This window comes from Mustela nigripes, chromosome 8 (genome assembly GCF_022355385.1).
Source record: "Mustela nigripes isolate SB6536 chromosome 8, MUSNIG.SB6536, whole genome shotgun sequence".
NCBI classification, from domain to species: Eukaryota; Metazoa; Chordata; class Mammalia; order Carnivora; family Mustelidae; genus Mustela; species Mustela nigripes.
Window position 1 is genome coordinate 83,885,637 of NC_081564.1, and position 16,223 is coordinate 83,901,859.

Below are 16,223 nucleotides of genomic sequence, written 5' to 3' on the forward strand. Positions count from 1 at the left end.
ACAAAAAAGACCCGTAGTTTTGGGGCTGAGAGTGCCATCATTAAGAACAATACATGCACAAGTACATATTTTTAAAAGGAGAACAAGGGAGAGAAATGAAAAGGAGTACAAAAGCTTTTGCAAATTAAAATTAGAGTAGTGGAATTTTTGATTACTTAGGAAACTTGGAAGATGAGGTTAAGCAAATCTCAAATCTCCACAAGGTAAAGCAACAAAAAAGAGTGTGAAAATAGAACACACTGGAGAATTACAAGATCTGTCCAGAACATATAAATAAAGATGATTTGGGAAAGGAACACAGTGTTGGGAGAGAGCGTGCACACGAAGATGGTGGAAACGTAATAATTAACAAAAAATTATAATAACTCTGAAATATTTCCCAGAAAACTAGAAACCATGGATCCTTGATTGAAAAAACTCATAAAGTCTGAAAAAAAGACTTGAAGCAAGACTCGTCATCATGAAGCTGTTAAGACTAGGAATAGAGAAGTTCCTGATAGTTCCAGAGGACAAAACAGGTGACAGAGGACCAACACCAGACACTGTTGCAAACACTTTCTCACCACCTCAGCAGCAAGTTGCTGTGATGACAAAATGAGCATGGATGTGCACACGTGTGCATGTGTGTGCACGTGTGTATGGTACAATACCATGTTCTTGGGGTAGTAGCCTGACACCAACGCCATACAGTCTTATACGAAGTTATTACTATTAATTAATCTAAAACATGATTCTGATCTATTATGATGGCCATTACACACGTGAGGAATCAACAGGACAGAGAAGTGACATCTCTCCCGTTGTCCCCCAACTAGTAAGGGATGAAGCTGGGACCCAAACCCGAGCAGTATTCCTTCAAGGCTAACGCTATAAACCATCACATAATACAGGCCTCCTTAATAGGCCATGCATGAAGAGAGATTCCCAATAAACCAAAGAGCTGAAGACAGCATAAGAAATTATGAGAATATATGTATAAAACAGCTTATAAGAAAATATTTTAATAACCTGTGACAAGGGGAGGCTTATTACCAAGACACAAAACTCAGAAAACACAAAGTCAGATTTGGCTTCAAAAAAAAATTAAACACTTCATGTAGCTAAAGGAAATTAGCTAAATAACAAGATGCAGTTTTTCAACTTGGAAACGTCCTTCAACTTGAAAAAAGTAAAAGGCTAATAATATCCAGATCTTACTAACGTTAAGAAAATACTTTTTTACCCTCTATGTGGGAGTGTAAATGAGTGCAATGCAAACTGACAAGTTTATTTCAGAAACTTAATGGCATAAATCAACCATTAAACTTTTAATTTTTTTTTTTTTGGCAATGTGAAGGGTGAGAGATGACATGTGATATTTAATCATTTTATGTAATCTTAAACTGAATTACATAACTTTACTAACATGTACAAATACCTCAAGAAAATGTTAAGGATATAATAATTCCCAGCAAAGGACAAAGCGTCACCTCTCTCATCTTAAGTTAACATGTCCTCATCCATTTCACTGATGACGGCTTGCTCTGCACTGACCTGCAGTGGATTGGAGCCCTAACCTCAAATGTGACTGTATTTGGAAATAGGGCCTTTAGGGAGGTAGTTAAGGTTCAATGAGGTCATAAGTGTGGGGCCCTGATCCTACAGGATTGGGTTCCTCAGAAGAAGAGGAAGAAAGAGACCACAGGAAAGCACAGAGAAGAACCCGGGTCAGGACTCGGGCAGAGAGCAGCCAAGGACAGCGTCCTCCCCGGAAACCAACCCCACTCACGCCTGGATCTAGGCCTTCCGGCCTCCAGAACTGTGAAAACATCGTTTCTCTGGTTCAGGCCCCCGGTCTGAGGTACTTTGTTAGGCCAGCCTGAGTTGATGAAGGCACAGCTTGAGTTGTTTTCGTTCTTTGACGACATACTTCAGAGGAACTCCATTCACATCTGTCGGGATTGAGTCGTGACGGTTGGTATTTCTGCTCTGAAGCTTTGCTGTATCCTCCACTAAACAGATGTTGAAAAAGTTCTGTGAGGAAACCAAGAATGGAGTGGTGGTGGCCGTGGGGCTGGGGGGAGGGGGACATGGAGAGATGTCAGCCAAGGAAACGAATTTTCACTTAGGAATGCCTTCGAAGCTCCAGGGTAGAGCTTGGTGACAACGGGTAGGAAAACGGTATGTGTGCTTGACAGCTGCCGAGAGTAGATCTTCAACATTCTCACCGCACACACGAACTCGGAATGAGGCCTGTGAGGTGATGGGTGTGTTAATGATCTTGATGACCGTCCCACAGTGTACCCCGTGTACGTGTACATCAAGTCATCACCCTGTGCCCTCGCCATATATACAAGCACATTTCTCAATTGTACATCAACTTTTAAAAGCAAAAGGTAAAAAAGTAACAAGAGCAGAAAAATCCATGTGTCCAAATTAAAAAAAAAAAATTAAGAGACAACAAAATACCAAAAAAGAGAGAAAGAGAGAGTTCTGTGAGGAAATGTAGCAAAATGTGAGCAAGGTTTTGGCTTCGGTTTCCAGACCTAGGTCTGCCTCTCTGCCCCTCCGCTTGTCAGCTGTGCCAGTGGGTAAAGACCTGTGGGCTTCGATCTGCTTTTCCCCCACCTGGAGAATAAGGATATGCAATTTCACGTCATAGCACTGATAGGAGGATTTTTTAAAATGATATTTCTATGGGTCACCTGGGTGGCTCAGTGGGTTAAGCTTCTGCGTTCGGCTCAGGTCATGATCTCAGGGTCCTGGGATTGAGCCCTGCTCAGCAGGAAGTCTGCTTCTCCCTCTCCCTCTGTCCCTCCTGCCTTCCCCTCACTCATGCTCTTTTTTTCAAATAAATGAATAAAATCTTCAAAAACGGGGTGGGGGCCATGAAGTTACTGGGAGCCTAAACTCTCCACTGGAATTTCAGAAGCACCCGCTAGGAGAGCCCACAGACCCAACTAAAACATAGTCTGGTTTGAACTGAAATTAGAATGAACTGAGTAAAAGCCAAATACAGCGTCCAGAAAAGATGTGGGCAGTGAGTCCCGGCGTCTGCAGGCACAACGAGGAGGTGCTGAGTCCCCATGACCACACTTGCCACAGCTCCAGGCCACTCCCCCGTCGTGTCTAGCTTCCATTTATGCCGTCCACCAGGAAAACATTCAAGTATTAGACGCCCCCGAAAAATCCTGGCCCATGGTCCCCTGCTGTGAGAGCTCCTAGCGCCCCCTGTTCTGGCCCCCCGCCTCGGCCACTCCTGCACTCTGTCCTGCAGCGTCCACCCCCGGTGCCCACTCGTCCTCCCCGCCCTCAGAAAGCCCTTGTGAAGGACCACGGCTCCTCCTCCGTGTCCACTCGGGCCCGATGGCTGTTGCCTTTCTTCTTGCCTGTCTCGTGCCTCCCGAAGCCACTGTTTTACTGGGGGCTTCTTTTCTTCCCTTTAAAAAATTGTTTTATTATTTAAACAGTCAACCCCCTTCCCTCTCTCCCAGATCCCAACCAAGTAATGAAACAAATTCAAATCAAGTATCTAAATTCTTACCAATTAATAAGCAGGAGTGCTATGCTTTGGGACCCTTCTGACTTGCTAAAGAAACCATTTCTTTTATATCTTAGGTAAAGAACACGGATGTCTCCGTGAGCACAGAAAACCAGGCGCCATCATAATGGGGAAGCGCACTTCTTCCTTCCTCCGGACAGGGAGGGTGTGGATGAAGTGCTGTCGTTCTGGGCTTTTTTCTAGGTGTGATGTGACTGTCTGGTCATTTTCCACGGCATCTGCGTTCCTGCCGGGTCTTCACTGGTTTGAATCTTTCAGGGTGCTCCTGAGTGTTAGCCCTTCGTGGCTAGAGTGACTTCGCCTTCCTTGTCCTGTGGTGTTTAAGTTTCTGGCCCTGAGAGAAGTCGCATCATTTTGTTAGAATAAGCAAATATTCTCAGGGTCTCAATACCCAATATATTTCCTTCTCTATGGAATGGAACTGTGTTCTTCTGTCTGGGGGTCGTGCACGTAGCACGGGTAGAGGGATGTCATGACGTGTCATTCCAGAGAATACTTCCAAATGCCAGGGAAATATGGGGTTTTTCCCCAGCTTATCAACATTTCCTGAAAATATGGGTGGAAAATATTATTTTCTTTTAAGACAAATATGAATATACACTGCAATAGAAACAAAAATGTAAAGAGACTTTTAAGATAGACGAGTACCATTCGCAAATTTGTTGCTTTTAAGTTTCAGAACTCCTCACATTCCCCAGGTACGTATTCAGCTCCTTTTTCTTTGGGGGATGATCTGGAGGGAAAGTGTAGGAAGAATTTAAATAGAGTCTCTGTTTAGTGGTGTGAACAGTCTATTTCAGCAAGTGTTTAATTGAAGCCACAAAGTTGATTTCTGTTCTGTTTTCATCAACAGTGCCAACGGGCATAATTCAAATAAATGTGGGGGAAATGCTTAATTATTTCTCTCTCTTCTCCTCTTACTCATTGTTGACATAATCAAACAGTACTCATTAAGCCTTCATCTGTACAGTTCTGATTGAGGTATGCTATTTTTGTGATAAGCATTAGATAGCATCATCTGTGAATTGTCTGTAAAGAAATGGTTGAAGTAAAAAAAAATAATAATAATAATTTAATTTCCAGTTAGACTAGAAATTGTTCATAGAGGAGCCGATGAAAGTAATGTTGCCCATGAAGGAGAATAATGTTCAAAGCCCAGCACAGTGAGGGGCCACCACTGACCCAGGGGAGAAAGCGTAGACATTGAACAAAAACACATCAAAAAGAATCTGGGCCCACTGGGCAGAGACAGAAGGGAGAAAACCAGCATCTGCTGGGTACCTCCAAGTTCCAGGCATCTTCCCAGCTGGTGGTTCACCCAATCCTCAAAACACAGGGAGCACAGGGCAGTTGTGGTTGACATGATGTCCACAGCTCTCTCCTCAGCCCCGTTGGCGCCCTGCCGGATCTTGGAAAGCACGGGTTGTGTGCATCCTTCTTTCGTGTTTCTGTTTGTCTCTCCATGATCAACCACCATTCCCGAAGCAGCCTGTGAACCACTTCTGAAGGCAGGGACTGGACTTCCCATTCCCGTGTCTTTCCTGTGGGGTGTTGAACTGTATTAGCTCATGTTTGACAAAGAGCAGTTGTGTGACTGAATTTTCACACTCAAGATTCTAGGGTCAAACACTGAGTGTGCCAGACTCTTCCCGAATCCACAACTTACAAGCCTTCGCTTTTAGCCCACAAGAAGTGTGAACTAAGGGTGATCCCTGATACTGCTCTCTTTTGGGTATTTCTCATTCGTTTTTTAAATAAGATAAAACTGAGGCCAGGAGCACTGTCTTAATATTAGAATTTCCGGCTGGTTTATGCTGATAAACGCCTGCAGCTCCACTTGTGAGAATGTGAATTATCGTCTGGGAAGTCAATGCTGAGATAAGGAGGCAAAACTATTAAAATGTTTAAGTGATTTTTTTTTTCATATCCCATTACTCTCTCATAACTTTGTCACATAAGTACCATGTGGAAATGCCACCTTCTTCAAGAGGGCCTCTCTGACCGTCCCATCTAGGTGACCTTGGTGGTCACCTCTCTTTTCACTATGGTGTAACATGTCTGAATTCAGTTACAACGCATTGGTTTCAGAATCAAACGAGTCGTACAGCACCACTCATGTCATCCAGAATTTGCAGCTAAGGAAACCCAGAACTCAAGAGACAAAGCGAGGCTTATGAGGTTATTACTCCTACAAGTAGGAGAAGCAGCGTGCGGATCTGGTCTGTTAGCTCTGAGTTCCCACCCCTGACTTCACCCCTCACTTCTCCACTTTTCTGACTCTTCCCAGATCCAGTGTTCCTCCTTGCAACATCAGGGCCCTACAGGATAGAGAAGACACAACCGGATGGGAATTTAAAAGACTTTAAAGGACTATTGACCTGGGAGGGCAGGGAAGAGATGGAACCAACCAGGAATTGTGAAGGACGGACAACGGCGGGCAGCCTTCCTACCTGCCGAGGCAAAGAGCAAAGAGAGGAAATGTGGTGAAGGCGCCCTGGGAGAGGCAAGGGCAGGGAGCAGAAAGGTCCAGAATCTCAGAAGGAGGTGGGGCTGGCCAAACCCCAGGAGCTGCCGGAGGACAAGGCAAAGAGGAAATGGCCACATCTCCCTCCTCCCCTCATCTGCTCGCGCGGAGACTTAATCTACAAGGGAATTACGCCAACAGTGAATTGAAAGTGATTTTTATGTAAAAAGCAAGATTTCACTCTCACAGTTTTTTAACCTTAAGTGGTTCTACCAGTTCAATTAGCCTTTTATTACCCAATTCATTTGCATTTCTCCCTGGACCCCAAGCTCCCGACACTGCATGGATGTTTTCCAAGTCACCACACTCACCTGGTGATGAAACTGGCTTTAGGCACGTGACCTCATGGAGAAGGACGAGATGTTTGTCACCTCTGTGCGAGTGGACTGTCCGGCCTCCATCCCTCCTGACAGAGACCAGAAACATTGCCCATCAGGCTCGAAACATCTTCTCGTTTGGCTGAAGCAGACACTCTGGAAGGACCGAGCACACCAGATCCAGTGTCCTCTGCTCACTAAGCTCAGTCTCAAGCACGAAGAACAATCAATTCCTGGCCAAGAAAAGGTTGCGGAGGCCCCCGGATAAGGGGGACGTTTTCTCGCTCTGTTGCCGGCATTCTGACAAGCTCCTCGGTGGTCGCTTCTGTTTCCGTTTGCATTAGACCAATGTTTCGTTTCAGGGATGCGTCCGAACTCCCAGAAGCATAGATAGAATTTTCCTTCAATCTATTTTCTAGAAGATTCAACTTTCTGGCCACTTTAGTAACCATGAAGGTTTATTGTTTCGGTTAATCATATCACCAAGTGGGTTCAGTTACTCACAGACCCGACAGGAGAAGTCAGGGCCTTGATGTCTCCAATTGTGAAAGCTCTTCTTGCTAATTGGTGGTTACTGGCTGGGATACAGCGTCATTTGCCTGCTCAAAAAACGTTTTAAAAAAGTATGTAATTTGCTTTTGTGTGCCGAAAGGGAGTACAGAAGAAAAGAATGCAGCTCACAGGCTCTCCATCAAAAACAGCTTTTTTTTTTTTTTTTTTTTTTTTTTTTTCCAGAAAAGCTTTTCTGCTTGCGTTCCAATAGCTGGAGGCTACTAGAAGTCTGAGATCTCTAGAAAGCGTACCCAGCTCCCTGGCATCCGAATGTTTGACAAGACACCCTTGAAACTCTTGCGCCCTGAATACATTTTTAACTCCAAGAGGAATAAAGCGCCGAGTTGTCCGCGTCCCGCACCTGTGTCCTTACCTGGGGCTCTCTTGGGAGGATGTGTGGGCCGCGGCCTTGTCGGCTTGTTGTGGGTTTGGGTTTGGGCTTGGGTTTTTTCAGTCTATCCCGCTGCCTCCCTGGATGTCTCTGAGCGCACCTCTCCTCCCCTCCCTTCCCGCAGGCCACGGGTTCGGTTCCTCGAAGATGTCGCGCGCACAGACGTTCCCCAGCTACGCCTCGGAGCCGAGCGACGAGACGCAGGCTCTGTCCCGGGCCGGCAGCTACGGGTTCAGCTCCAGCTCCAGCCTCATCCCGTGACCGCCGGAGAGCCGCCGCCGCCGGACACAGCCCGTCCGCGCCCGCCGCGGGGGCCGCTGCCCCCCAGCCTCCTGGAACACCCGTCGCGGCTGAAATGCAAGCGGGCCGGGTCTCGGCCCGGTCCCAGGGGCACGTCACAGACTGGAGTTCTGCTTCCTCGACTCTGTGGCTAAGTCTTTATTTATTGAATTTCTGGGGGGTTGGGGGGCTGGGGAATCTATGTTTTACAAAAATAAGACTCCAAATCGTAGCTACAGTCATTTAAATGAAATTCTTTGGTTCTGGGCACCGTGGAAAGGGGCCCACACCGGGTGGTGCCTGGGGGGGTGGGCAGGACCCCGTCCGCGTCCTCGTGGCTCAGCCCTCCCGTCCCGTGGCGGGGTCTGTCCTTAGACATAACGTCACCCACCGCAAGCGGTGTGGCATGGAAGGTTCGGATGGAGACACAGCCAGCAAGGTCGACAAATGGCATCGTGACTCTCCATATAAATAAGCCCCGGTGAAAATGAAGGGAACCCGAGATCTAGAACGCTCTGCTGAGCCGGGTCTTGGCCCTCTGCTGTGTGTGTGCGTGCGTGTGCGCGTGTGTGCATCTGTAGACGGATGCGGAGACCGCCGTATCCATCTGTGTCTAACAAGTACACACCAGATGTGTGCTGAGGGGGACAGGCTATGCTCACTTACATTGTTGAAAACTGTAATTTGGTGCATTAACATTAAGATTGTTATGTTGAATAGCTATTTTTAAAATAGTGCTGTTAAAAAAAAAATGGCTTCTTATTAGCAAAAGTATTTACGTAGTCAAGTCTGCTCCTCTGACAAGTATAAATGAACATGTGAGAAGGGGGGACGTGCTCGAAAACGAAAACCAGAGAACCGCTCTCGCTGTCCTACGCGTCCTGTCGCCATGCCGTCTTTCTGGTGAGTGTCCCCTTGGTGACAACCTTTGTCTCCTCGGCCATCCCTCTGAGCTATGTGAGGGAGATTGGGTGTGATCGCCCAGCTGCCTCCATTTACCCTCAAGTAAAAAAAAAAAAAGAGAGATTTTAAATGGGAAACCATTTTTTTTTTTTTTTTAAGAAAGAGATGGAAAGTATGTATATGATACCCAGAAAGAAGTCAGCTGCTTTACCGTCAAGAGAACCATGGGCACAGGATTGTAGATGTTAATTATTTAAGATTTTATAGATGCCATGCTCCAAAGCCACTGGGCACTTGTGATTTAGTATGTAACCAGAATCTGCTAGGCTTTCCTTTCTTTTTAATGGACATGGTTGGCTGGGATTGTAAGAAAATGGATCAAGTATAATTTTTTTCATCTCTGACATTCATGACCTACCAAGTTTAAACCTACCAAGTTTAAAGGGAAGCGAGTGATTGGCTTCCACATGATCTAAAGAATTTGGATCATTCATTTAGGGTCAGCAAAGATATTTTTGTCCTTCATTTTGAAGTTAATTCAAGTAAAAATAAAAATCATTCCGCCCAACTTACCTGGTGCCACGTGCCTAAGACGGCGAGCCCGCAAACACCGCAAGCGGAGTGTAAAGTGCAGTGAGCCCAGATCACGGAAGAGAAAAGCCTGATTTGTTTCTTCTTAATAGCAAAATTCTTTGAACTGTTGAACTTAGTCTGTTGAAGGGGTACCTGTCTTGCTGATCTATAATAAGACTTTTTCTTTCTTATCTCTATCTGTAGCTTGAATGCAGATTGCACATACATTTCAGAGAATTACTACTGAGTAGAAATGGTTCTGGGTCCCTCCTACATGTATTTACGCTTAGAGCACCTACCTAGCCTCTCTGAATCTCCACGATAAGAATGAACACCCCATCAAGATGCTAATCATAAGAGTTCACGTGGCTATGAAAAATAATTATCTTAAGCTTTCAGGAATTAAAAAAAAAATGAGTCAAACTCTCTGTGCTGTGAATTTTGCTGACACAGCAGAAAAGCAGATGCCGGTTTCCTGATGATGACCCAGCCTTCCCTAAGATCCCAGCTGGCAGGGTCACATGCCTCTGAATCACTGAGCTCCTCGGCATTTGCTTCCAAAATACCCTTTGTAAACCACACCAGAGCAGCCCCCCGCTGAGACCATCCACGCACAGCTCCTGGTGGTGCCACACTCAGAGCAAGCCTCTCGGCGGCTCACTCGGTCGAGCTCTGCTTAGAGACCACAGTTTCAACACGGGACTTGTGGGGAAAGGGCCTCAGGGGTCCTGGTTCATGTCTCAGCTTCATGAATGTGCGAGAAGCACAGACAGCGAGTCCGAGGTGGGGGGATCCTGCTAATCAGATGAGTCTGCTCTTGTGTCTGGCGGAAGACACGATGCCTGCCTGAAATTGCTTCCAGAACACCATTTGCTTGTGATCATTACCTGTGAGCATAAATGAGGAGATACCAAAGATCAGGCAAATCTTGGGCCAGGTCATTCTGAAAATGAGGTCGTTACAAAAGTGTGTGAGAGAAATTTCCTTCCCAAGTCTTTCACCCAATCTCATTCCAACGAGGATGATGCTATAAAGTGTCTCCTGGCACATTTTTGGAGATTTATTCTGGCATATGCCTCCATCTGTACTAATAATTGTAGCTCAGATAAAATTGCTAACCGAACAGATAGGAGAATTGATATTAGCCTAATATACTTGACATGTGGCAATGTGCATGGTAATAAAAATGACGAGCAAATAAATCTTCTACAAAAACCAAAGAAGAAAGAAAAGTTACCATACCATTCTCCTGGAACTTCATAAAACCAATCTCATTGGAGCAATTAGAATGAACATAGACACATAGTCAACGCACTCAAGCTCATAGGTTTTTGACTGAAGATACCTCTACACTTTGCAAGTCATTTTTCTCCCTCAGAAATTGTATCATATCTTTCCTGCTATTGGGAATTCACTGAACCAAAGACATCCTTCGGCCCCTTCTAAAAGTGACTCACTTGGGGTTCCAACCATATCTAGGTAGGTGAGTCAAGATGGTCACAGTTTCCACATTGGGTTGGAAGAGAGAAGTGGAGAGGGACCTTGATCCAAGTAACGAAGGCTCTTCTGAGAGCAGAGAAAGCCTGGAGGGTGTACACAGTTTTCACGAAAAGATGACATGGCGGGAGGGGGAGAGGTTATTTCTTACATCCCCAAATTTTCTTCTGAAAATATTAATCGTTGCACCGTGACCAATACCTGACCTTATCTTTGAAGTGTTTAAAAGTATAAAATAAGCTTGACCCAGTAGTTTACCATACTGGTGGGGGAAAAAGAAAACACATTCTTCACTTTTTTGTTGAATGAGTAATAGGCACTCAGAACTAATTTATTTCTGCAGGTCCCTGATGTTTATGAATCAATAGGTTCTGGCCACTGCCACAATATGAACTTAATGAAACAAGAAATGTATATTTACTTATGTACTAGGGAAGGTACCATTCGATGGAGCATGTGAAATAAAGTGAAACTATTTATTAAAAGTAAACTTCACTTTTTTCACCAAGTAGTAACTAGAGTACTAGTCCTAGTATCTTGTACAATTTTTCTCTGTCTTCATTGGGCCATTATGTTTGAAAATCATTTATCACCTATAAAATGGTCAACCACTAATCCCTTCTGTCCAATATAGAAACAGTGGACTGGTAAATAACATTACACTGTTAATAGTTTTTACAGATCCAATTTATTTACTGCATGTGGTATCTTTAGAGTAGAAGTTAAAAACATATCATAAAAATTTATGTCTGCCCCTCGTTCTTCAGCCAATATCTGAGAAAACTTTGTAAAAAAGCATGAGTACCCTAACTCCTAGATTATTTGAGCCACTTACTGAAATCAACCATTAATGCTACAGTGAAAACAAGCTAAGAAAATTATATTCTTATAAAAAAATTTGTAGTCCAGTTTTGATGATTATACCACAGCACAGTAAACAGGCAATATACATTCAGTGATGCTAAGCTTTAGGCCTTTAACACATTGTCTTACAACAAATATTGTACTAAAAGCTGCTCAAGGTGAAAACGATACACTTTTCTCCAGTTCTATGAACATATCATGTCCATCGGTTATCTGGAAATTTCAAATTGCTCTATCAGTCACATACCATACTTTACAACTCCTCAACCTTGGCCTTCTTCAAATAGATAAAAATTGGCCACTCTATTTCCATTAATATAATACTAGGCGATGTGCCACAGAGATGAATTTCTGGCCTATGAAATGTATGGAGAACAATAGCCCATGGCGGGGGCAGAGAAGGAGCAAGGGACCTACTCAGGAGGGCAGCAATTTAGATAGAATTATAAAGACTCCAGTGAAATGTCCAAAGTAGCACTAAGACCCTATTTTCTTGACACTCTAACCTCAGTTCCATATCACAGAGTTGGTCTTCTTGACCAGCTTCACCTGGTACCCAGCATGCAATTAAAAGAAGACAACAGTTGCGCCATGTTTTGAAGTGACCACAGAAAGACAACGCATAACCAATAAGTATGCTTCCTCGGGTTTAGCGAAAATTTTTGAACATGAAGGAGTGTGTAACGAAATCCCCATGGTAAGGTGTCTCTTGGGTAACCCAAGGATTACTTTTGTATGGTCAACTTCATTTGAGTTTCAAAATGAAGGCATGTTATCTGTGACCCTGGGCTGAGGGCTAAGTATGTCATTAGAGAGCCACAGCGCCATGTGTGTATTCTCTGTGAATGTATTTGTAAAACTAGCCCACCTTTTTCTCCCTGAAATTATCACAAGTCCTTACTTTCTTACTCAAAAATGTGAATCTTTGTTGGATAACTTCTCCAATTATTACAACTTGTTGAGACAGTAGCTAGTTTATAGACTCTCATGGAAGTATCCTGAGATGTTGGGCACATTTTCTAGATGGGCAGGATGCCAGCTAGCTCTGGAAGCAATTGTGTGGAATAAAGGTTCACGTTCACGTTCTACTCAGGAGGAAACCCAAGCCCATGAATGTTGTCAGTTATTCAAGGCAAAGAAACAGTCAGGAACAGTTGTGCCCAGTTCCAGGCTCCTGGGCCAGAGCTAATATCCTTGGCTCCATCTTGTGTCCCATTTAGATGCCATGGGGGTTGAGAAATGCCACATGGCCTCTAAATTAATGGGCCCTTGCATAACATTTGAGTGTCTCCTCAGGTTTTTCTGATGTTCTAACTATTCCTGGACTCATCACTAACTGTGTCAGTAAAGAGGCTTTATGAGACAACTCATTAAACCTGTAGGTCATGAATGACTGGCATAAATTCTATTCTTCTTACAATTGTCACCAGTTCTTCGTTGGAAATTCATACTTACGTATTCCAAAGTGATAGTCAAACTAAAAAAAAAAAGTGGGTATGGTTTGTATTCCTACTGATTCATCATATTGTAATCAGGATTATGATTTTATTCTTATTTTTATCTCCCTGTAGTATTTTGGCTTAATTCTTCATGGCGTTTGTCACAATGTGTTTAGAGAATAACATCGGGCTCACATTTTGTTTCTTGTGAACTTCCAAAATCTTCCATTTTCAGTTGGAATTGGGAAATACCCTTTTATTAACAATAAAATAGCTTACATATCAAGTTTTTTAATACACTTCAGGAGACAATTATTTAAATTAACTGAAGCCTAGATAAATAAGAAATCAGTTAAAGTTACCAAATAGTATGAAAAACCACATTTTACTCACGATTTTCATACACTTTTCCCTAGTTTATGATTTTAATATCATGTAAACATTTAAAGGAGAGGAAAAGTACATTTGTCAGAGAAATACTATAATTTCCTTCTAATAATTCTGTTTAAAAAGTTTTTTATTTTGGCTCCTCTTCTATGCCTACTACCCTATATTCTGTATTCCAATTTTAAGAAGAATGATTAATTTTAAATTTTCTAATAATTATTTGGGGCTAGTTTTAAGTGTTGATACAATTCACTTTCTCTGTCTGTTCTCTACTGTTGGGACGATTTTAGACTGAAAGAGAGCATAAAATCAGCCCTTTTTGCAGACAGAGAATACTGCACTCAGTGGAACAGGGGTCTACCGTGACCAGGCCATGCTGTTCATATTGGGATCTGACTGCTACCTTCATTCACTCAAGAGAGCTATAGTTTCAGAAGACTTGCTTATTTTTTGGAAACCTGAAATTTAAAAGCCTAAGTTCAGGAAAAGAAGATTGAAATCATGACTTAGTTTTTTTTCTTTTTTTTTTTTCCCAAAAGTAACTACAGATTTTCTCTCGAAAACAATGTAAGAGGGTTTCTATGGTGTTCCAATATTGTTAACTATTTGACAAATGGGCTGAAAGGCAGGGAAAATGAAGACTAGAATGGCAACAGCATCTTGATGTTCTATATAAATCAAAAATTAGCATGGCATAGGTCAATATGAAATCATGTGACTAATCAAATTCAGACTTACATATCTACTGCATAATTCAAAGACCAATGCTTATTCTTATATGTGTGTGTGTGTGTGTGTGTGTGTGTGTGTGTGTGTCAGTGGGTTCAACGGGGGAAAGGAAGCTTTCAATTTTCGTGAAGACTTAAAATAGAGAATAGAGATTCCTTCCAGTTATGGGGCACTCTATATTACTTTAGTAATAACAGGCAGAATATAAATCACAACAATGAATCCATCTACTCCCTGACAATAAATGAGCATAAAAGCCGGTATCATCTTTGTGGCAGATGAGAGAACCAGGACCTGCAGAAACCCCCTTGTACCTTCTCTGCACTAAACCCTAACACCACACACTCTCACACACACACACGCACACATGCACACACACACACATACACTTTTTTTTACTTTTGACCTACTCTGTATGTGTTACATTTGTTACCTTTTTCCTAGGTCCACCCAGAATTATCCCACTTTTCAAAATCCTTATCCTTATGAATCTTCAAAATATACTATGTGCTGTATGTTTGCTTTCTGTAAATTCTTTTAAATTAATTTGTATATACTTTGTGAAGTCTTCTACTGTAAAGGGATGTCATTTGTCATTGATTAAATATAATGTTTATGATTATTTTGATAAAAATAACTTTGGATGCTAGGCCCTTGTTAAGAAATAAAATATCCATTACCCAGTTTGCTTCTACTGAAAATCATATGATTTGACTTTATTTTTCATCACAATCTACTCCGGATAAATAACAGTTTGGGGACGTCTGTACTTAAATACTAGTTGAGCCACCTTTTGGAATGGGATGCAAAGGAACAGCTGTCCCTAGAACCTAAATGTGAATTTCTGGCGGAACGTAAACTATTATAAAAATGAGGCAATAATAAAATTAGGAAATTAAATTATTTTTAAATCTGTCTGTGTGATTTTTCCCCCTTGGTAAAAGCACATGAAATACATAATATAAGAATTACCTTCTTCTGAATTCATAGTTTCTGTATCTCAATCCTTGGTAGATACACCTAATGAATTGTTAATGTCTTCCTCATAATTCTAAGAAATTTACAGTTGATATGGCTACAAGGAGGGGGACTTAGAGTAATTTAAGTAATGCTCCATTACTGAAAAAAAGAGGTCCATAAATACTGCTTTACACCACAACTTTGCATGATTGAGATTTTTGAACATCTCTATTGATGGTTTTTACCCATGAGTTATTTAATATTGTTCACTATATGATTTCCTTATATTTTTATTATTATCTGATGAACTGTAACTATGTAATTAAACAGGATTTGACGGTCATAGTCTGCTAACCTTTAAAATGTCATTTATTCCTTCATTCCTTGGCTTGATATTTTCAAAATAAAGTAGAAGCCCCTTTATTAAATGTAAGATTACTGAGAATTTATGATGCACTCCCAGTGTTCTCCTAATCTTATGTTAAATAATTTTTATTAGAGTGACTGGGCTTGATGGAATCATAGAATATTAATGTTGATGCTGGCATTGGCGATCAATACTTTTATCTTCAGTGACGCGACATCCAGAGTTTTTAAGAGGCTTTCAGTGTCACAAACTGGAAAACACCTTTCCCTCACCAGCACTGTGCTTGCCCTTTAACAACCAAAGAAAATTACTGAAAATGAACATTTGGTAGACAAAGACTTCACCCCAAAGGTGAAATGTGTACAGTCATGACCGCACCAGATCTCGACGACTTTCTGATTTTCCTCCTGTGGTATTGACCCTCCTGTCACCTGGATTTAGACCTATTTGCATCTGTTTCTCAAACTTAATCTTTAGATATTAACCAAGCATTTGTTGTGAGTTCACTAGATTAATTTGTGAGGAGTGTTTTTCCTTTTGGAGGGTCATGTCTTTCAAGCGAGTCCAAAGCTTCCGTCTGTCTTCAATGATCAGAGAGATCAGAGTGGGTGAGTTCACCTGGACAGAGCAGGCATGCGGCTAGAATGTCCAGCTGCAGTAGGTCTGGCCAAAGTCGTGCATTTGAAGAAGGCGATGACAACTGCATGAGAGCTTTCAGACCCATCAGCTGGGAGAAGTTAGGAACACAAGGGCCAGTGAGGGGGCTTCTTTGTCAATGTGGAACGAAACCCTGCTGCTCCTGGATACGAATTTCCGGTGCCACTTTCATAACAAGCTGGTGATGTGAACTAATTCCTCTTTTTCTTCTTCCTCTTAAAGTCATGAGGACTATGAAAAGTA

The 16,223-nt window shown here is 42.5% G+C and overlaps 1 protein-coding gene across 1 annotated transcript in view; it reads left to right on the forward strand.

Moving 5' to 3' along the window:
- The window catches only part of DOK6 (docking protein 6), a 380,026-nt gene extending 364,654 nt beyond the window's left edge, over window positions 1-15,372 (forward strand). The window contains exon 8 of the mRNA XM_059409807.1: window positions 7,450-15,372. Coding sequence (XP_059265790.1) covers window positions 7,450-7,586 — 137 coding nt within the window. The 3' untranslated portion in view covers window positions 7,587-15,372. The remainder of the gene's footprint in view (window positions 1-7,449) is intronic.
- Window positions 15,373-16,223: the final 851 nt, after the last annotated feature.